The sequence below is a fragment of the Dipodomys ordii genome, unplaced genomic scaffold (genome assembly GCF_000151885.1).
Source record: "Dipodomys ordii isolate 6190 unplaced genomic scaffold, Dord_2.0 Scaffold94, whole genome shotgun sequence".
NCBI classification, from domain to species: Eukaryota; Metazoa; Chordata; class Mammalia; order Rodentia; family Heteromyidae; genus Dipodomys; species Dipodomys ordii.
In genome coordinates this window covers 3798837-3820951 of record NW_012267310.1, presented here as the reverse complement: position 1 = coordinate 3820951, position 22115 = coordinate 3798837, and the positions used below count along the sequence as shown (strand labels likewise).

Genomic DNA, 22115 nt, shown 5'->3' with positions numbered 1-22115 from the left:
TGAACTCTGGGCCTGGGCACTGTCCCTGAGCTCTTCAGCTCAAGGTGAGCACTCTACCACTTGAGCCACAGCGCCACTTCTGGTTTTCTGGTGCTTAATTGGAGATAGGAGTCTCATAGGGGAATTTTCTGCCCCAGCTGACTTTGAACTGCAATCCTCGAATCTCAGCCTCCAGAGTAGAAAGGAGTATAGGCAGAAGCTACTGGTGCCTGGCTGCCCCCTACTGGACACTTCACTCCAGCCCCTATGTATCAACTTCCTGCATTTCAAATAATTAGATGTTCATCTCTCTACAGGCAGTCCTCCAAATGTACTAACATTTTCCAGCTTCTCACATACACAGGGAGGCACATACACAGGAAGGATTTAGCTGCATTGGAGGAGGAGGAGGTGTGAAAACACTTAAGGGAAGAAGGGAATGGTTCCAGATCGTGGTACTGTTTTGTTGTTGCCAGTACTGTGCCTTGAACTCTGGACTCCTTCAACTCCTTTTGCTCAAGGCTAGCATTCTACCACTTGAGATAACAGCATCAGTCTGGCCTCTTCTGTGGTTCATTGGAGCTATGAGTCTCATGGTCTTTCCTGCTGAGGCTGGCTTCTAACCATGATCCTCATATCTCAACCTTCTGAGTAGCTAGGATTACGGGCATGAGCCACTGACATCCAGCTATGGAACAGTTTTTCTAAAAGGCCTGTAAAAGGAGACTCCCTTGAATAGGTTTTAAGTGACCTGATGGGAACTAAATAGTGCTGTTCTCTTGTAAAGACATACAGTAACTCTAGCCAGCACAATGTTCTTTTATGCTGTTAACACATTTGGATGTCACTTTACACTTTCAGAAGCATTACATACATACATTGAGGTCAGTGTCTGCTCCCAAGTTTGACTAGGGGTCCTAGAAAGTATGGGTAATGGTTTTATATAACAGCCAGTATGGTTGCTTTACGAAGAGACTGATGATGAACTTCTCTGTGAAGTTAACATATAATGTAATTACTTACCTGGAGCCAGAAATATAACATATAAATAATCCTGATGTGATTAGGAAAAGACAAGGGGTACTGATATATTGATATGTGTGTATATATAAATATATATACATATATACACACATGCGTGTTATATATATAATTCATATATATTACTTAAAACATTACTTTGGCAAGAGGTTATAATAATTCTAATGACCTGTTATACAAGAAGGATTTTAGCATATATGGCAAAGCATGGGGGAAAAATAAATTTTGTCCTGAAAACTAGTTTTAGAAACACTGGTTCTTGATTTAACTAGTTACTTTGCTAAGATCTATAGAGTTCTCCCAAGTTCCCCAAACAGTCCTTTATATGGATTAAAAAACAAAATGTCCTAAGTATAAATTTTATGATTAACATAAAGATTCTTCTGGAAAACTAAGAGAAGTATAATGGCTCTTTCACTTTCCTTTATAACCTCCGTTAACTACTGTTAACACTTTAGTGTATTATCTTCCAGTCTTTTTTTCCTTTTTACTAATTTGGATCATGTTGCACTTCCATTATTTTCCTTTTCTTTTTTTGGTCGGTAGTGGGGCTTGAATTCTAGGCCCTCAGCTCTTCAGCTCAAGGCTAGCACTCTACCACTTGATCCACAGCGCCACTTCTGGTTTTCTGGTGGTTTATTGGAGATAACAGCTCATGGACTTTCCTGCCCGGGCTGGCTTCAAACTGAGATCCTCAGATCTCAGCCTCCTGAGTAGCCAGGATGACAGGTGTGAGCCACCAGCACCTTACTTTTCCCATTTTTTTTTAAAGGAAAAGGTAATTAGGACCAGTTTTTCATATTATTAAAAATGATTTGCAAACATGTTTTTCGACATAACTTGTACTTCTCATTGTTGCAACGGGTCCACCTTTATCCTTATTTAAACGACTTGTTTTTTCCCATGGGAAGGGATGGGAAGGGGAAACAAAGGAGGAGGCTACAATGCTTGATAAGAAATGTACTCATTATCTTGCCCATGTAATTGTAACCCCTCTGTACAGTATTTTCACAATAAAAAATAAAAAAATATGTTTTTAACATTTTACTCTTTTTGAAACTAGTGGTACAAAGAGGCTACAATTCCATGTCAGGTTATAAGAACAATGCATCTTGATCAATGTGAAACATGTTTTAATGGCTCCATGATATCCCATCTGTTGGATAAAAATTTGTGGATCGCTAGATAAATCCAATATGATAAAAAAATGTAGCAAATAATAACGATTTGAAAAAGTTAGTTGCCAAAGGGAAATATTACTATCATTTTAACTTCCAAAAGCAATTTTGAAGGTTTTTTTTCCCCCCAGAGCAAACATATAATGCCCATAAACACCTAACTGGCTACCATATTTCAGCACATCTTACCAGGTAATTAAAAACAATGGAGCCTGAAAACTAAGATGATTAAAAAAAAATTAAGACTGGCTTAGTAAAAGCAAAAAATCCAAAAGTAGGTGGGCTTTGGTGGCTTCTATAATCCTAGCTACTCAGGAAACAGAGCTGAGACTCCTGCCAGCCAAGGCAGATCAACTCTAGAGGCTCTTATCCCCCTAAATAATCAGCAAAGCAACAAAACATAACTGGAACTGTAGATGTGGCTCAAGTGGTAGAACAGCAGGTGGGAACTGGAAAAGCAGATGGAGAGTGCAAGGCGCCGAGTTCAAGCCCCTGGACCAGTCCTTCTCCCCAAAACAACAACAACAAACCTAAGTACTTTTCAGTATGAAAAGACAAATTAAGAAGGCAAAATAGTTTTCCTCATGTATCACTCCCACCCCATCATAAGCCGTAACAACATCCCATTTATTTCTGGGGACTCATAACTGTGAAGCATTACCTTTGCCATTGAATATTAGCACAGAGTGTGCTCTAACAACTACAGAAGCCAAATACAGCCCTACAGAAGCCAAATACAGCCCTACAGAATGTCACACGATTCCTACGGATAGCAGGTAAGAGCTAGTCTTTATCTGTAACCTCTGGTCACTGTTTTTTCACTAATTTTAAGCAGATGCAATTGGTTACAACGTTCACAGTATCTACGTACTCTGACGTGTCCTTCCCGAGAGTGGCTATTAGCTTTGTACACTGGACAGGAATTTTGCACACTGAACAGGGAACGCAAATAATCAAAAGCCAAATGGGCAGGGCACAACTTTGTCACTATTTACCACCGACCCAAACTGTTCCTTTCAACCTCGTTTTTTTTTCTATTTCCTGCCAAAGTACAGTTTTCTGTGAATCACAAAGAATAGCTGTTATATATACAACTTTTAGGGAAGATGGATTTTAGTCCATTAAGATGCTACCAAAGAAGGTGAAACTTTTGAACTGCCCCCCATTTTGTTTAGTCACTTTTTTTTGTTTAATCAAACTTTCTGTGAATCATTATTCAACCTATCAATGTACTTTCTTCCCTGAAAAACTGCGGGCAAAGAAACGGTAGTGCCTCAGGCACTTTACGATACTTAAGGAAGTATTTGCTCAACATCCTTAATGCCTGCAACGGGACTAGAGTCACCCACTTTCCCTCATCTGTGGCTTTTTGGGGTTACCACTACCTCTTCCAAAAATCTGATCACTGGAAACTATCTTTTTTTTTTTTTTTTTTACAATTAGAGCCCTTGTTCTTCTCCCCACCAAGGAAAAAGCCAGGCTGCCTCAAGGCCCGGAGGCAGCCTGGGGGGTTCCGCCCAACTGCAGCGTCCGCCCCCCCCCGCCCCCCACCCCCATCCGCCTCGGTAGCATCCGAAAGCAGGGTAGGCAAGTCCCGGGGTTCTCCACACACATCCCCATCCAAACCCTGGGAGGGTATCACCTACTCTTGGCTTTGCTTAGGTGCGCAGAGTGGTCTGAGGCAGACACTCGGGACGCCTCTCCGGGGTACACTTGTCCACCCGCGTAAAAGTGGCACTTATCTTCGCGGGTCCGGGGCCTCTCCTCAATGTCCAAGCTCTGCAGAGTTCTGGTAGGCAGCAAGAGCAGCAGCAAGAGCAGCAGTAGTTTTTGGCTCCAGCGAGGGGCCAGAGTTGTCGCGGCGAAGCTAGCCGAGGACGCCTCCATGACCACGCGAGCACAAAAACACGTCCCTACGCGCGAGCCCGCTTTCTCCCGCCGCCGGGAAGCGACGACCTCGTGCACGACGCCCGCGAGAACAAGGGCGCGGCCTCGAGAGGCCGGCTCCGCCTCGTCCCGCCCACTCAGCCCCGCCCCTCCGCCACGTGGGTGCTGCCTCCTCCTTTTCCCCAGAGGGCATTTGCGCCTGCGCCTTGGGGATGGGCCTGGATGGAGCGTTGTCTTTCTCAGAGCCGGCCGCTTTGGGGCGTGGCTTCTGGCTGGCCTCCGGAGCTTTGAGTTAAGCCTTTGTTTTAGTCCACGCCCGCTTCTTCCCCAAAGTCTCACTACAGCGCACAATCTTCAAAAGCTAGAATAGAACACGCCGGGCATCGGCGCCTCACGCCTGTAGCTACTCAAGAGGCTGGGATCTGAGGAACACGGTTCAAAGCCAGCCTGGGCTGGAAAGTCCATGGACTGCACGGTGGCTCAAAGTGGTAGAGCGCTCTCCTTGAGCACAAAGATGCCAGGGATAGCGTCCTGGCCCTGAGTTCAAGCCCCATGGCAGAAAAAAATTTAAAGAAGGCTGAAACTCTCCTACATGCTTAGGAATAGCTTGGATTTTATACTGACTATACACCTTAGAAATGTGACTAGTAGAGCTGCTGCCTCATTTCTACAATTCTATTCAATATTCTGTTGGTCTTGCCATGAAGCCACTGTAGGCTACAAAGTCCATAGGATTCTTATCTCAAATTCACCACCAAACGCAAAAGCCAGAAGTGGAGCTGTGACTCAAGTGGTAGAGCACTCTCCTCTGAGCAGGAAAAGGTAGAAAACACTGCCAGACATCACTCAGGCCCTGAGTTCAAGCCCTGGGACCAACACACACACACACACACACACACACACACACACACACACATTCAATTGGCAAACCTTCATTGTATACATGTGATACAATGGGAATGGGTAAATGAATCTATCCCGCACCTCTTTTTCCTCTTTTGTGAGGTTGTGTGTGTGTGTGTGTTTGTGTTGTTTTTTTGTTTTGTTTTATTTTTGGCTGGGCTTGGGGCTTGAACTCAGGCCCTGTGCACTATCCCTGAGCCTCTTTGTGCTCAAGGCTACTACTGCTCAACCACTTGAACCACAGCACCACTTTGGCTTTTTCTAACATCTGGCTTGGAGAGATTTTTGAAAAATTGAAGTACATATTATTTCTGAATTACCTGTTAAGTTACCAGAGGCTTATGTGAGGAGGGAGGGGAGAACGAGTTTTGACAGCATAAGAATTGTGGTGAAAGCCAAGTTTTGGATAGCAAGAATCTAATGCCTTTTACTTTTAAGTGATTTATATGAACAGTTATGACTCAGTGATTCCAACCCTTTTAAGTCCTGGAAAGACTAAAAACATGTCTATCTGTATCCAGATGACACATGTTTGTGTGTGGGTTTTGTTGGTCATGGGGTTTGAACTCTGGGCCTGGGCGCTGTCCCTAAACTTTTCAGCTCAAGGCGAGTGCTCTACCGCTTGAGCCACAGCGCCACTTCTGGTTTTCTGGTGGTTTATTAGAGACAAGAGTCTCACGGACTTTTCTGCCCGGGCTGGCTTTTGAACCTTGATACAGACTCCTGAGTAGCTACGATTGCAGGCGTGAGCCACGGGCACTGGGTGAAAAGATTAAGTCCTTCAAATCTGGGTTTGCCAGGTCATGGGGAGTGGGGAGGCTCACACCTATAATCCTAGCTACTCAGGAGTGTCAGATCAGCCAGCCCAGGCAGTAAAGCACCAGAAATTGGAAGTGGCGCTGTGGCTCGAGTGGCAGAGCGCTTGCCTTGAGCTGAAGAGCTCGCGGGCAGCACCCAGGCCACTCTGAGGTGTTGGTTCAAGCCCCACGACCGACCAAAAAAAGAAAAAAAAGAATATTTCTCTCTCTAAATTGACAAGTTGTTTCCAGAAAACACCGTATCCTAACAGAGTTGTTCTAGTTTTGAAAATCACTAAAAACTGCTACCCCAACCCCTTCCCTGCTTGAGGCTGCCTGCCCCCTCGCTGACAATCTTAGCCTACGCCACACGATTGTCCCGCCCACCCACGACGTTCTGTTGCATGCCCCACCCTCCAGTGACGTTTGCGCAGGTGCAGCTTCTCGAAGATTCTGCCTTTGTGCCTTTACTAGTCTTCTGCCCCTCCCACCTGTCCGCACTTCCGCCCTCTTCCCTTCTCACACTTCCTCCCTGTCCCTTTCACATTTGCGCTCCCTCTCACTTGCCCCGCCCTCAACACTGCTGTAGACCAATCATTTTCCATAGAGCTTGGGATTCGCTTTCAGCCCTCAGAGCTTTAAGCCCCACCCATTGTTCCAGGTCTTTCTCTTTCCCAGCGTCGCCTCCGCCCTTTAAGAGAGCATCATTTGCCCTTGAGGAGTGAGTGAGATCTGCTTGTTCTCCTCTAAGGCTCCGTGATGGCCGCCATTCTACCCCAGTTTGTGGGCGCTATGCCTCCAAATACCCTTTATGACTCTAATAGGCATGGTTTTGGTAGTGATGCTCATATGGAAACAGGCCAGAACCCCCTCCCCCGCTTTCTAGACGTTGCTGTGGGGAAAACTGGGGAAAAATCCTAGCTGAAGGGCCCATTTCTTCCCCTTTGGAAGGAAAAATACAGGACAAACAAGCAGTTCGGTCACTGACTGAGGCGTGTCCGGTGTGTATTTTTGCGGGGTGGGGGCTTCGGTCATGGGGCTTGAACTCAGGGTGCTGGCCTTGAGCCTGTTTTGCCCAAGGTGAGCGTTTTACCACTTGGAGCCACAGCTCCACTTCTGATTTTTAGGTGTTTAATTGGAGATAAGCGTCTCACGGACCTTCCTGCCCGGGCTGGCTTTGAACCATGGTCTTCAGATCTCAGCCTCTCGAGTAGTTAGAATTACAGGCGTGAGCCACCAGCACCCAGCTCAGGTACGTTTTAATTCTTGCTAGTACTAGGGTTTGAACTCGGGGCTCTGAGTGTGGTAGGCAGACACTCTATCGCTTGGCCACCTAGGCCACAGGTGTCCATTATTGGTTCTTAAACACATAAAATTGTAGTCAGGTGTGGTAGCCCATACCAATAGTATCAGATTGAGGCAACCAGCACTCTTTTACCAAGCCCTAGTTCAAAAAACTAAAAGACTCCCCCCCCCCCGCAAAAAAAAGCCATCATAAAACTTCGTCCAAAATTCACTTTGTGGCAGCAATGGGTCTTGTACTCAAACCCTGGATCCTGCTGGTGGTATATCACATGAGCCATAGCTCCACCTCCTGCATTTTAAAAATCAATTTATTTTTATATTCATTCATTTTTGTGCAGGTACTGGTGCTTGAACTCAGGGCTGGGCACTATCCATTAGCCTTTCTCAAGATTGTCAGTTTTTTTTTTTTTAAAACTTGTTCTGGACATTTTCTCTAAGCTTGACTGTGCTCAAGGCTAATGATCTACAATTGAGCCAGTATCACATCCTGGCTTTCTGGTGGTTAATTGGAGATAAGAATCTCATGAACTTTCCTGCCTGGGCTGGTTTCAAACCATAATCTTCAGATCTCAGCCTCCTGAGTAGCTAGAATTATAGTCATGAGCCACCAGCACCTGTCTCGGTGGTTTTCTTTTAAAATTTATTTTTATATTATACCTTTTATCAGTCATTTATTTTGTGTGGGTGCTAGGGCTTGAACTCAGAGCCTGGGTTCTGTCTTTGAGCTGCTTTGTTTAAGGTAAGTACTCTACCACTTGGGCCACAGCTCCATTTTTAGCTTTTTGGTGATTAATTGGGAGATTAGAGTATGACAGATTTTCCTGTTTGGGTTGGCTTCAAACCATGATCCTTAGATCTTGGCCTCCTGAGTAGCTAGGATTATAGGCATGTGCCCCTGCAACCTAGCCATTTTTCATCTTCTGACAATTTACTCTGTTGGGTGGGAATGGCTCAGAGAAAATACACACTACACACTAGAAACGTGGGAGTAATCAGTAGTCTTCATGTCCCTCACTCTTCCTTCTTTTGGAGACTTCTTACCTTTCTGATTCCCCCAGAAGCCATCCTGTTTGTCTTTATTATAGATTGTCATCTCTCTGAGATTGAAATCACATAATTGGTCTTTGTTTTCCAAAGAAGCACTTCAGTTTGGTAAGTAACAATATTCCAGGTAGTCTGTTTTAGTTTCAGATTGCATTCCTATATTATAATTTGACTCCTTGTGACAACTCCTTGGGACAGATGTAAAATCTGCCTTTTCTAAAGTCATCCCTCTCCCTGTTTCTGCCCATTATATGCTCTCTTTCTACCTCCTGAACCTTAGCTTCTCTGGACAAAGGAAGGCTGAGGCAGGAAGAGTATGTTCTTACCCGTCACGCTTTCCTGCAGCTCTTCATTGTCTGGAGGTTCAGCGTTAAGAGCCCGATGGCGAGGAAGAGTTTGTTCTCTCTCCCACTCTTCCCCTTCTCCGGCCTCTTGCTCCACATGTAAGGGGACCGGAGTCCTGGGGGTTCTGAGCTGATTCACAGGGATTCGGTTCAGGCCTATACCCCGTGATCGGCTTCGGTGATCCATGGTGACTGTTGAACAAACAGCCACAAGTCTCGAATGGTAGGCCCTGAGCTGGCTCTCTTAAGTTTGGACCTGGGTAAGGAGGTTGGTGGGGAGTGTTTTTGTCCCTATACCTCTTCGCCCTAAACTGAGCTGGGATGTCCCATTTGGTAGCCTGGACTGCCCAACAAGTGGGCTCTAGTAAAGCCCCTGCCCACTGGGGCAAGTGAGCAGTTGGCCAGCTTGCAGGCGCTCTGTGCCCCTCAGTTCACAGACACCCCTTGATAGGTGACATTCTGAGTGTCATATCTGCATGCATTGTGCTGTCACAATGAGATTCACCAGGAAGCTTGAGGCCCTACCCTCAAGGCACTTACCATCCAGTTGGAGCCAGTTACTTGTTAGTAATACAAAACCATCAGATTCAGAGAGGTGGCAATAAACCCAGGGCATACTTTACAAGCACATGGAGCAGTAGTGCAGGGAACTACAAACCCAAAGACTCGTATCTCCAATGAACCACCAAAAAATTGGAAGTAGTGCTGTGGCTCAAAGTGGAGAGGGCTAGCCTCAGTAATAGAGCTCAGGGACAGAGCCCAGACCCAGTTCAAGCCTCATGGCCAACAAAAAAACAGACAAAAAAAAAAGGTTGAGGAGTGAGCCTTTCCAGGTTCAGATCTGAGCTCTTGGTGTGTATAGTTCTTGAAATTAAGAAAAAGTTAACCTCTCTGAGCCTCAGTTTTTTGCTTGCATACATAGAAAGCTGTAATATTTTCCACATGTTGTAAAACAGAGATAGGATAAATGTAAAGCTCACCTTTGAACGTGGGTCAGATTTTAGGGATTCAATTCTAATAAGCATAACAAAAGTGATGTTTTGTGGCCTCTGCGGCAAGGTGATTAGGATAGTTTTTAAAAGTCTTTCTTGTGCTTGAATTATTCTGGACGGAAGATTTTGTCTTATTTATTTATTGCCAGTCTTGGGGCTTGAACTCAGGACCTGGGTGCTGTCCTGGAGCTTATTTTGCTCAAGGATGGCACTCTACCATTTTGAGCCACAGCTCCACTTCAGCTTTTTTAGTTGACAGGTAGTTAGAGATAAGAATCACATGGACTTTCCTGTGTAGGCTGGCTATGAACCATGATCCTCAGTTCTCAGCCTCCTGCATAGCTAGGATTATAATTGTGGGCCACTGGTACCTGGCTTGTCGAATTTTTTTGGGAGGGTCTGGTCGTGGACCTGAACTCTGGGCCTGGGCACTGTCCCTCAGCTCTTCAGCTCAAGGCTAGCACTCTACCACTTGAGCCACAGTGCCACTTCCAGCTTTTTTTGTTTTGCTTATGTGGTGCTGAGGAATCGAACCCAGGGCCTCAAGCATGCAAAGCAAGCACTCTACCACTAAGCCACCTTCCCAGCCCCTTGTCAAAAATTTTTATTGTGATAAAATTCACAAACATAGTTTTTCTTTCATTTCAGAGTATGTCAATTAGTGGTTATTAGTATAATCATAATGGTGTACTTGAAATTCAGTATCTGATTCCAGACTGTTTCTATCTCCCCCAGAACAAAGCATATACCTAGTCAGTCAGTTGTTCCCAATTCCTCCCTTTCTCCATCCCCTGGCATCAACCAATCTCTATTTCCTTTTCTTTATCTCCTATGCCTACTGTGCCTCCCTTTCCCTCCTCTCTCCTTTGCTCTTGGTTGGTTGGTTTGCTGGTCCATTTGTCTGTCTCTGTCAGCCTCCCCCTCTTCCCCCCCTCTTCCCCCCTCTTCCCTCCCTCTTCCCCCCCTCTTCCCTCCCTCTTCCCCCCCTCTTCCCTCCCTCTTCCCCCCCTCTTCCCTCCCTCTTCCCCCCCTCTTCCCCCCCTCTTCCCCCCCTCTTCCCTCCCTCTTCCCCCCCTCTTCCCCCCCTCTTCCCCCCCTCTTCCCCCCCTCTTCCCCCCCTCTTCCCTCCCTCTTCCCCCCTCTCTTTCCCCCTCTCTTTCCCCTCTTTTCACCCCTCTCTTTCCCCTCTCCCCCCTCTCCCCCTGCCTCCCTCTCTCCCTCTCCTTCTCCTCCTCTCTGTTTCTTTTGGATATCGAATGTAAATGGAATCATACAATATTTAGCTTTTTGTGTCTAATTTCTTTTAAGCACTTTTTTCAAGGGTTGTCCATGTTTAATGATGTATCGATATTTTATTCCTTTTAGTATAGTAAAAAATAAAAATACAATTTACAGTTTTTTCAGTACTGTCCCTCTTCTACCCTCCAACTTAGGGCCCTTGCTTACTTGGCTTGCTTTGAACCACACCTCCAGCCCAGCTTTTTTCTGATTATTTTGGAGATGGAGATTTTAGAACTTTTAGGCCCAGGTTAACCTTGAACCAGTTCATGTTTTAGCCTGCTGAGTAGTGAAGATTACAGGTGTGAGCCACTGGCACCCAGCTATTTGATAATTTTTGGATGAGTAGTTTAGTGTCATTAAGTACATTTGCAATATTATGCACCCATAACCACTGTCCTACAGAATGTTTTCATCTTCTTAGAGTGAAATTGAACCCAGAAAGCAATCATTCCTTATTACTTTCTCCCAGGCCCTAGAAGATCACATACTGTCTGTTCCCAGGAATTTGACTAGCTATCATATTTAAGTAGGATCCTGCAATATTTGTCCTTTAGTGTCTGGCTTCTTTAACTTGAGCTTACTATTTTCAAGATTTATATGTGGTATGAATGGTACTTTATTCCTTTTTATGACTGGATAATATTCTAGTGTTGAATATGGTAATTTTGCTTATTCATTTATAAATTGATGCACATTTTGGGTTACTTTTAGTGTATTTTGAATAATTATATGAATATATAAGTGTTCATTGTAAAAGTGTTTTCAATTCTGTTGAGTGTATACTCAGAGTATAATAGGCCCTATGGTAGTCCTATAACTCTGCAACTGTTTGAGAACCTGTGAAAAGTGTTTTTCATAGAAGCTGTATCATTTGTCATTCGTGCCAGCAATGTATGAATGTTTCGATTTCTCCATACCTCATCAACACTTATTATTTATTGTTCATTTGTTGATTGTAGTCATCTTATGGTTGTGAGCTTATATCTCATTGTGCTTTTTGACTTGCATTCTCTAAATGACTAATAGTGTTCATCAACCTTCATAACCATTCATTAGCCAGTTGTATATTGTCTTTGGAGAAGTATCTACTTCATTGTGTCACTAGTTTACTAATTGGGTTTGTTTTCCTTTGTTGTTTTGTTGTAAATATTTTTCCTTTTATGATACTGGGTTTGAATTCAGGGAAACGAGCATGCCAGGCAAGTGATCTACCACTTGAACCACATACACAGCCTTAGTTTTCTTTATGAATATTAAACCCTTATTAGATGTGTGAATTGTAAATATTTTCTCTCATTCAGCAGGTAGCCTTTTAACATCATTATCTCCTTTTAATGTAAAATATTCAATTTGATGAAGTCCTATTTGTTGCTTGTACTTTTGGTGTCATATTTAAGAAACCATTGCTTAATTCAAAGTCATAAAGATATACACCTATATTTCCTTCTAAGGGTTTTATGGTTACAGCATTTATATTTGCCTCCACTTGGAGTTAATTTTTGCATATGGTGTGAAATAAGGATCAAGAATACTGCTGGGTGCTGGTGGCTCACCCCTGTAATCCTAGCTACTCAGGAGGCTGAGATCTGAGGATTGTGGTTTAAAGCCAGCCTGGGCAAGAAAAGCTGTCAGAGTGCTAGTCTGGAGCTGAAGAGCTGAGGGACAGCACTCAGGCCCAGAGTTCAAGCCCTAAGACTGACCAAAAAAATACTTTCTGAGCACATATTACATGCCAGAAACTGTGATTGGAAGTAGTAGTAGCAAAACAAATGTGATCCTGATATCATAAAATAAAATTCCAGGCATGCTCACTAATACTAGCCAATGGTTACATATGTGTCTATGTGTAATGTTAATTTGCTCATACACTATTTCTGAATTTTGATGTGGGCTGAGAGTTCTGATGTTGTGGGAGAAAGGCACATAGTTGTGTGGTTGGTACAATCATGGTTGGTAAATCCTGGGGTTTGGTTATGATGGAAATCTGTATCTGATATTCTAATGGGGACAGTATATTCCTTTAGGACCTCAGAGTGCAGGCCCTGCTCATATTCAGTGTCTTTCCTGTGACTGGTCACTTAGAGTTCCTTAGTCCTAGGGCTTTGTGGTTCAAACCTGTGTTGGGGTCTTTTCAGCTGTCTCGGTAGCATACTAGAAGAAATTGTAGCTCTTTTCCTTTAAGGGCCATCTGAGGTGACTTATTTTACATAATCCACGTTTGTTTTTTGGAAACAGATTTTTTAGCATTTGCTGGTAGTTCAGTTTATAGCTCCATTCCCAGTCTTCAGATTTTTACTTGTGAGTCAGACACTATAAGTTAAGCAATCTTTAACATCTAGGAGATATGAAACTTAAGCTTTATAAGTCTTTTTTTGGTCAAGCTATTGAAGTAATGGGTAAGCAACATTTATACCTGTCTCATTCTAGGGGAAATCATCCACCAAGTCATGAGGACACTGAGATAGTTTTTTGAGAGGCTGACGTGGGAAGAAACTGAGATCTTCTCTGAACAACCAGTTCCCCCTTGCTCGCCTTGTGATTGTATCACTGTGGAAGCAGATCTTCTAGCTCTGGTTCATTATGATAACTTTAGCTGTGATTGGCATCTTGACTGCAGCTTCCTGAGACTCCTGCATACACAGTAGTGAGTTTAATATATATTACTGCTTTACATTGAGTAATGCCTCAAAATGTTATTCATATTAGATTATATCAAAATTAGCTTAAAAAGTAGGAGTTCAGGCTGGGCACCAGTAGCTCACGCCTATAATCCTAGCTACTCATGAAGCTGAGATTTGAGGATTGCAGTTTGAAGCCAGTTGGGGCAGGGAATTTCTGAGACTCTTAACGCCAATAAACTTCCCAAAAGCTGGAAGTAGAGCTGTGGCTCAAGTGCTAGAGTCCTACTCTTGAACACAAAAGCTTGGGGACTGCACGCAGGCACTGAATTAAAGCCCCAGGACCATCACAAATGAAGCCAGAGTTCAAAAACTGAGGAAAGTAGGGGATGCTCAGCAAATACTCCAAGCAGAGAACCATGCTCATTGCCCTGCTGTTTTGGAACGTTGAAAGTAGTCCTTAGATGGACAAGTTTTGGTGCTTCATCATTGTATGTGTAAGCAGTTTGGTAGTGGGAGAGAATGGGAGAATAAATTTTAAATGTAATTTTCACCTTAATTTACATTTCTTAGAGTTTTGACCAGAGGTTTTCTTAAGCATATCTTACAAGCCAGGATCATATTTTTTTTTTGTTGGTCATGGGGCTTGAACTCTGCACTTGGGTGCTGTCTGTGCACTCTTCAGTTGAAGGCGAGCACTCTACCACTTGAACCACAGCACCATTTCCGGTTTTCTAGTGGTTTATTGGAGATGAGTCTCAGGGAGTTTCCTGCCCGGGCTGGCTTTGAACAGTGATCCTCAGATCTCAGCCTCCTGAGTAGCCAGGATTACAAGCCACTGGCACCAGGCTTTTTTTTTCTTTATTAAAGAAATTGTTAAAGAACTTAAATTTTAGAAAAACTGACTAATTAGTATAGCTATCTCTTAGGCATTGTTATATAGACATTGGGGAGATGTGATGCCATGGGTTCTGAACGGCCTATTCATTCTCTCAGTCCAAGAATAAATGGGGCTGAGAACCACCTAATTCTTGGATTGACACTTCATCCTTTCCTAGTATGTCTGCCCATATTCATAGAGATAGAACTTCTAAAATTGACCCTAAATTACTTCATTTTAAGAATCCTTTGTTCTAGGTGCAGGTGGCTCACTCCTGTAATCCTAGCTACTAAGGAGGCTGAGATCTGAGGATCACAGTTCAAAGCCAGCCTGGGCAGGAAAGTCCATGAGACTCTTTGTTTTGGGGGGGAGGGGTCCGGTCGTGGGGCCTGAACTCTGGGCCTGGGTGCTGTCCCTCAGCTCTTCAGCTCAAGGCTAGCACTCTACCACTTGGGCCCCGGCCCACTTCCGGATTTTTTCTTTTTGCTTTTGTGATGCTGAGGAATTGAACCCAGGGCCTCATGCATGCAAGGCAAGCGCTCTACCACTGAGCCACCTTCCCAGCCCAAGTCCATGAGATTCTTATCTCCAATAAACCACTAGAAAAGCAGAAGTGGTACTGTGGCTCAAGTGGCGGTAGACCTCTAGCCTTGAGCTGAAGAGCTGAGGGACAGTGTCCAGACCCAGAGTTCAAGACCCACTACTGACCAAAAAAAAAATCTTTGGAAGCATTTCTAAGTGCACTGTTGTTGGGAGGCAGCAGTAATAAAACTGGCATTGAAGTAAGGAGACTGGGTCTAAGCAAAAGGCCTTGATAATAGAGGACATTCTTTAGTCTACAAATGTGTTTTGCGTTGGTAAATTCCAGAAAAGTCTTACTCTCCTTAGATGGTTGGTTCTTGATTTCCCTTGATTATACCCACATTTGATTTGTTTTGGCTTATATTTAACATCTTTGTTAGCTTTAAGTATTCACTGACTTTTTTATTTACTTTGTGTTCACATCTGGTTTGCTTTCTACTTTAAGATTAATTCCATGCACCTTGTGTGGTTTTGGGGCTATATAAGCCGTGCATTGTATTCAGGGCAGGAGTCTCTCTACTACCTGCTAGTGCTTCAATAAAGACTCCAAATTCATCCTTTTCAGTGGCAGCTTCTCTGTTCTCATGACTGGATCTACCATACAACAACAATTCCCAGCAATCTTTTTCTTGATTTCTTTTCTTATTGGCATCAGCTGGGGCTATATACGGCCTTAAATGTCATGCACTGGGGGATAGGAGAAAAAGGATGAGAAAAAAAGGACACAGGAGGCAAACAGGAGCAGTGGTGAGAATCTGTAATAAAAATGCTTCTTAATTCGGCAGGTAAGTTTTGACATTTTGATATCCAGCACCTCCTTCACACCCCCACCCCAATGTTCCAGCCAAATTTCTGAGCTCCCTCCAGGAGGCAACTTGTAGATGTAATCCATTTGTATGTTTTCAGTTTCTTTAAACAATCTGTTCTGTGACTTGCACTCTGGGCCTGGGTATTGTTCCTGAGCCTTTGTGCTCAAGGCATGCACTCTACCACTTGAGCCACAGCTCCACTTCTGGCTTTTTCTGGTTAATTGGAGATGAGACCGTCTCACAGGCTTTTCTTCCTGGACTGGCTTCAAAATGTGATCCTTAGATCTCAGTAGCTAGGATTACATCTCAGCAGCTTTAGTGCTTCAAATTCTACTGGAACTACAGATAGGAAATCAGTGGTCATACAGATGTTTAAATGAAAATTGATAAGTGAAATGAAGGAAGCTTGCAGGCTTTTGAAGGTCTATAGAGTAGAATGTGGGCATTAGTCTGATGGTACAGGAAGTGACACTTGAGACCTTTAAAGATATTGGTGTAATTAAGTGAAGAGATGTCTTGAGTAGAATTGTTTAAAGGCAGAAGATGAACATCTTAGATGTCCAGAAAAAAATTAAGATGGAGCTGGGTGCCAGTGGCTCATGCCTGTAATCCTAGCTACGCAGGAGGCTGAGAGCAGAAGATTGCAGTTCAAAGCCAGCACAGGCAGGAAAGTCCCTGTGAGACTCTTTTTTTCCAATTAACCTTCAAAAAGCCAGAAGTGGAGCTGTGGCTCAAGTGGTAGAGGACTAGCGTTGAACACAAGCTCAGGGACAGTGCCTAGGCTCAGAGTTCAAGCTCCAGGAAAGATGGAAATCTTGACAATTGCAGGGTTAAATTAACCCCCAGGATCACTTAGATGAAATTCAGGGGCTTTATGAAGTGAATATTTCTCTTAGGAAGAAACTTGAGCCTAGGAAAGGGCATTGAGTTAGAAATTCAAAGAGCCTGGCTTAGAGTTCAGATGTTCAGTGACCAGATTACTTGTTGGTCCAGTATTCTATCCCTCCCCCCCCTTTTTTTTTCTGTCATTGGGCTTGAACTCTGGGTCTGAGCGTTGTCCCTCAGCTCTTCAACTCAAGACTAGCGATCTACCACTTGAGCTCCAGTGCTACTTCAGGTTTTCTGGTGGCTTATAGGAGATAAGAGTCTCAGGGACTTTCCTGCTCGGGCTGGCTTTGAACAGTGATCCTCAGATCTCAGCCTCCTGAGTAGCTAGGATTACAGGCGTGAGCCAGCAGTGCCTGGCTCTAGTGTATCCCTTTTGTAATGCACTGTCTTTAGATTGAGAATGAATGGGAATTTTGTGTGTGAACGCTTAATCTTTTTTTTACATCTTTTTTCTTTATAGTATATATCAAAGTAATATCTTTGTGTGATTAAATGATATTCCATTAAGCAATTAATTTAAACACATCTGTTTGATTCACAATAGTATTTTTAGTAACAATCATAGTGTACAATCATACTTAATAACTATTGAGGATATTAATAAAACTTGGTCATTAGGAACAAGTAGGAGGTCCTTGTTTAAGGCTCATGTTATTTGCAGGTATATGTTTTGTATGACCCATACATAAGGAAGATTAAATGGTGGAAATGAAGGACAGTAGGAGTCTCTAATACCAGTTCTTCCCCCTCCACACCCCGGAATGTGGTCTTTGTATCATTGGGGCCCCAGTCTGAGTCAGAGAACCACTGTATTTCTCATAGCTATTTCTTGGAACAATGGTTGAAAAAAGGTCAGGAAACAACCAAGGAAACAGGACTAAATCAAGAAAAACAAAGAAAGTCAGCAGAGAACACTGCAAAGTGAGGGGCAGGAGAGGAGAGAAAGCCAGTATCCCTCCATTCCATCCTTGTCTAAGGTGTCAGATGCACGTAGAGCCCACCGTCTGTGTGACTGCCTTCAACTCTCTCTTGAGCTTGTTGCCTCTTTGTTGTTCTTAAAGGTTCACCTCTAATATGAAGTTCAAGCCGGGGTCTTTAGTAGGGTTTTCCAGGACTCTTCCCCTTTGTACTTAAAGGGGCACTTAAAAATCACTAGAAATATAGGCTGGGCCTAGCTGAAAAGTTAACCATGTGCTAAAATTTTCTGCCAACGACTCAAATAGCTCAGCTTTTTGAAGCTTTTGTTATTGCTGAGGCAGTGGGGAACAAGATTTGTCCTTCCTTCGTTTTAGAAGTCATCCACTCAGGAAGAAACTGAGCCGCCTTTGAACTACCAGCTTCACCTTCTCAGCTTTGTGACCACACCAGTTTGGAAGCAGAAACCAGTTCCAGTTAATGCTAATGTCTTCAGCCATAAGTGACATCTTGATTCCAGCCTTGAGACCCTGGGCCAGAATTTGTGACCCACAAAAACTGTGAGCTTGATACATGCTTATTATTGCTTAGTATTGGTTTTATGAACGTAATTCATATACAAAAACTTTTCTATTTTAATGTGTGTAGTTTAGCAATTGTTGGCATTTTCACTGTTATTATTACCACTATCTTATTTAGGAACATTTCCATTACCCCAAATGATAGATACTATTAAGTCCCTCTCAGTACTCTTACCATACACCTGACAGTCACTAATTTCCTATTTGATTTTATGGATTTGCCTATTATGAATATTTTCTATAGTCTTTTGAGAGTAACTTCTTTCATATAACAAAATGTTTCAAGTTTGATCTGGGTTGTAGCATATGTTAAAACGTCTTTCTTTTTATAGGTGAATAATCTGCTGAAAAGACATTCCAAGTTTTATTTGTGCGTTTACCAGATGACGTATGTTTGGATTATTTCTGATTTTTGATATTGAGAATAATACTGCTATAATGCTTGATATGAATAAGTTTCGATGTGAGGATATGTTTTAGTCCTTTTTGGTATTTATGCTAGAATTGCTGGACCATTAGGCTAGCTTTGTATGTCTTGGCGGGGGTGGGGGGTGGGGGGCGGTGTCAGTTCTGAACTTTTTTCAGGGCTTGATGTTTTCTAGGCAGGAGTCCTATCACTTGGACAGTACCCATTCCCTTTTTTTGCTTTAGTTATTTTCTGCATAGGGTCCTGTTTTTATGTCTGAGCTGGCCTATACCATGATGATCCCATTTGTGATTCCTTTGTTGCTGGGTTGACAGGCCCACATCACAATGCTAGTTTTTTATGGGTTGTGAAAGGGTCTTTAGTAGGAGTTTTTGCCCAGGCTGGGCTGAATTACAACCTTCAGGACCTCCACCCCCTCAGTAGCTAGAATTACAGGCATGAGCCACATTGTACTCAGCTAGGTCTGAGTTTTTGAAAGCCTACTGAAGTATTTTGTACAACCTAACCATTGAACCTCAGCAGTGTATGAGGGTTCTTATTTCCCCAAATCTTTGCCAATACTTTTAGCTGTTTTTGTTTTGTTTTGTTTTCTGTGTGGGTCCTGGGGCTTGACTTCAGGGCCTGAGTGCTGTTCTGAGGTTTTGTACTCAATGCTAGAGCTCTACCACTTGAGCCACTGCTCTACGCTTTGATTTTTGGCAGTTAATGGGGAATAAGAATATCATGTACTTTCCTGCCTGTATTGGCTCAGATCTCAGCCTCCTGAGTAGCTAGGATTAACAAATGTGAGCTACCTGCACCCAGCTTTTGTGATTTTTGTTCAAAGGGGCCTAGTATTAACTTCTGTGGAACCACATGCTGAACACGAGTGTCTTGCATGCTGAAGAGAACCTAGCTGCCACTGGGTGGGTCCAGAGCAAAGAGCTTTGTGCCACAGTGTGTCCTCCTCTTAGTGTGAGCCTTACTTCTGTTTCTCAGGCGAGGCATGGAAACTGGCTACGCTTGCTCTTCTTTTGACCTCCTCACTTCTCATTCTTTTCTAGTTGCCAGCCCTGATGAATAGACTGGCAGGTCTTGAGCTTTCCATTTTGTCTGCTAATTACTCATTTTTCTCCTAAACTCTTATTATTACAACAAGCTTTATAAAACCCTCCTACATTTGCTAGGGCAAACTCACATACAATATAAACCTCCTTTGAGTGGATAAAACCACCATCACAGACCCTTTGCATGTACGGATGTGTTGTATTGACCATGCAAATAAAATTTTTTTTCTTGAAGGTCCAAGGTATTCCCATCCAAGGTTGAAGGGAGCTGACAGACAAGTCAAGTGAAAGTGGGTGCAAATAGGCCTCCGTGGTTGTTATTGTTTTCTGAGCATAGGTCTTTTTTATATATTTTTATTGTAAAAATACTGTACAGAGTGGTTACACTTACATGAGCAAGGTAATGAGTACATTTCTTATCAAGCATTGTTACCTCCTCCTTTGTCTTTCTCCTGCCGTCCATTCCCTCCCCACCACTTGAACTCCTCCCTCCCCACGCCCCACGTTGTAAAGTTCCTTTTCAACATAGTGTCTTGTACATCTCACTGTTACAGTGGGTCAACCTGTATGCTTATTTCAGCATTTTGTTATTTCCCTTCCCCTCCCAAATTAGAAAAATGTATACACAAGATGCAGGGCACCAGAATCAAATACAGTGAAGATAGGGGTTACACCTGTGGGGGAGGAACATACCAAAGAAACAAAAAATCACATGGTACATTATAAATACATTACAAACAATAGTAAGAAGGAAAAAAGCACTTGTGTTGCTATCTTGGGGTTCATTTTGCTTAACATCATCTTATATGGTCATATATACATAACTTTTAACCTTTTCTGCTTGTCCTAGACATATACTAGATATTGCAAATAAGGGAAACCGTGGGACCTATGTTTCTTTGGGCCTGGCTTACTTCACTTAATAAAATTTTTTCCAAGACTTTACATTTCCTAACAAATGGGGCAATGTCATTCTTTCTGATGGAGGCATAGAATTCCATTGTGTATATATACCACATTTTCTTGATCCATTCATCTACTGAGGGGCATCTGGGTTGGTCCATATCTTAGCTATGATAAATAATGCTGCAATAAACATAGTTGTGCTGGGTGGCTTTAGTACAGCCTTGTTTGTGAACGTTTGGGTAAATGCCCAAAAGTGGGATTGCTGGGTCATAGGGGAGCTCTAAATCTTTAGCCCACTTATCAGTGGGGCTGTTGTTTCTTTGAGGATTTGTATTTGGAGGATTTAATTTTTTGAGTTCTAAGTATATTTTATATATGAGGTCTTTGTCTGTTGTATAGCTAGTGGAGATCTTCACCCAGTTTGTGGGCTTTCTATTGATGGTGCTAGCTATGTCCTTTGCCATGCAGAAGCTCTGTAGTTTCATGCAATCCCATTTGTCCAACCTTTCTTTGATTTGTTGTGTTTCTTTGTCTCTATTAATAAAGAAAATTTTGGCCTGTGCCAAAGAGACCTAGGGTTTCTCCTACTCCATCCTGTAATGTTTTCAGAGTGTCTGCTTTGACTCCGAGGTCTTTGATCCATTTGGAGTTGATTCTGGTGCAGGGTGATATATAAGGATCTAGCTTTAGTTTTCTACAAGTGATTAACCAATTTTGCCAGCACCATTTACTGAAGAGGCTGTCTTTCTTCCATTCTATTTTTTAGCTCCCTTATCAATGATTAGGTGGCTATTGGTCCTAGTTTTAAACTCATGGCCTGGAAGCTGTCCCTGAGCCTCTTTGTGTTCAGGCTAGTGCTATACCACTTGAGCCACAGTGCCATTTCTGGCCTTTTCTGAGTGGTTTATTGGAGATGAGTCTCATGGGCTTTTCTGCCTGGGCTGGCTTTGAACTTCGATCCTCAAATCTCAGCCTCCTGAGTAGCTAGGATTACAGGTGTGAGCCACTGGCACCTGGTGAGGGCTCATTGAAAAAAGTATTTTCCTTGCTATAATCACCAGAGCCAGTGAAAGAACTGGCTTCTAAGTATGGATAACCTGGACACTATGATGTTTGGGAAGAGGAATTTGACAAATTGAGTGGGTGCCAACTTGTTTTTCAGGGCAGCTTCTTCCCCCACACGGTTCTAAAACCATCATGGGCAGGTAGCTATGGACAGAAAGAGTTTATCTGGCTTTCAGCCACTTGACTTCATAGTGACCTTGCCTAAGTTTCTTAAGGACTTCAAAAAGAAAGCGCTGAAGTTGAGAGGGGTGATACTGATTATGATATACATTTTGGGGGGGGGGGTCCAGTGGTGAGGCCTGAACTCTGGGCCTGGGCACTGTCCCTCAGCTCTTCAGCTCAAGGCTAACGCTCTACCACTTGAGCCACAGCGCCACTTCTGGCTTTTTTCTTTTTGCTTATGTGGTGCTGAGGAATCGAACCCAGGGCCTCATGCATGCAAGGCAAGCGCTCTACCACTAAGCCACCTTCCCAGCCCCTGATTATGATATATTTTAATCATAATATTCTCAGTGGAATGGCAACTTCTTTGCAAGACTACTAAATAATACAGAAAACACAGGAATTCCTCTTCAATGACCAGTTCAGAGGCAGAGTTTCTGGTACTTCTTTTGATGGCACACAGTTCACATCTAGCTACCTGGAGA

At 43.2% G+C, this 22115-nt stretch overlaps 1 protein-coding gene across 1 annotated transcript in view; it reads right to left on the bottom strand.

Annotated features, from left to right (window-relative positions):
- Prdx4 (peroxiredoxin 4) overlaps positions 1 to 4193 on the bottom strand; it is a 15517-nt gene extending 11324 nt beyond the window's left edge. The window contains exons 1-2 of the mRNA XM_013026461.1: positions 3845 to 4193; positions 3048 to 3130 (exon numbers count right to left, since the gene is read on the bottom strand). Coding sequence (XP_012881915.1) covers positions 3048 to 3130; positions 3845 to 4085 — 324 coding nt within the window. The 5' untranslated portion in view covers positions 4086 to 4193. The remainder of the gene's footprint in view (positions 1 to 3047; positions 3131 to 3844) is intronic.
- Positions 4194 to 22115: the final 17922 nt, after the last annotated feature.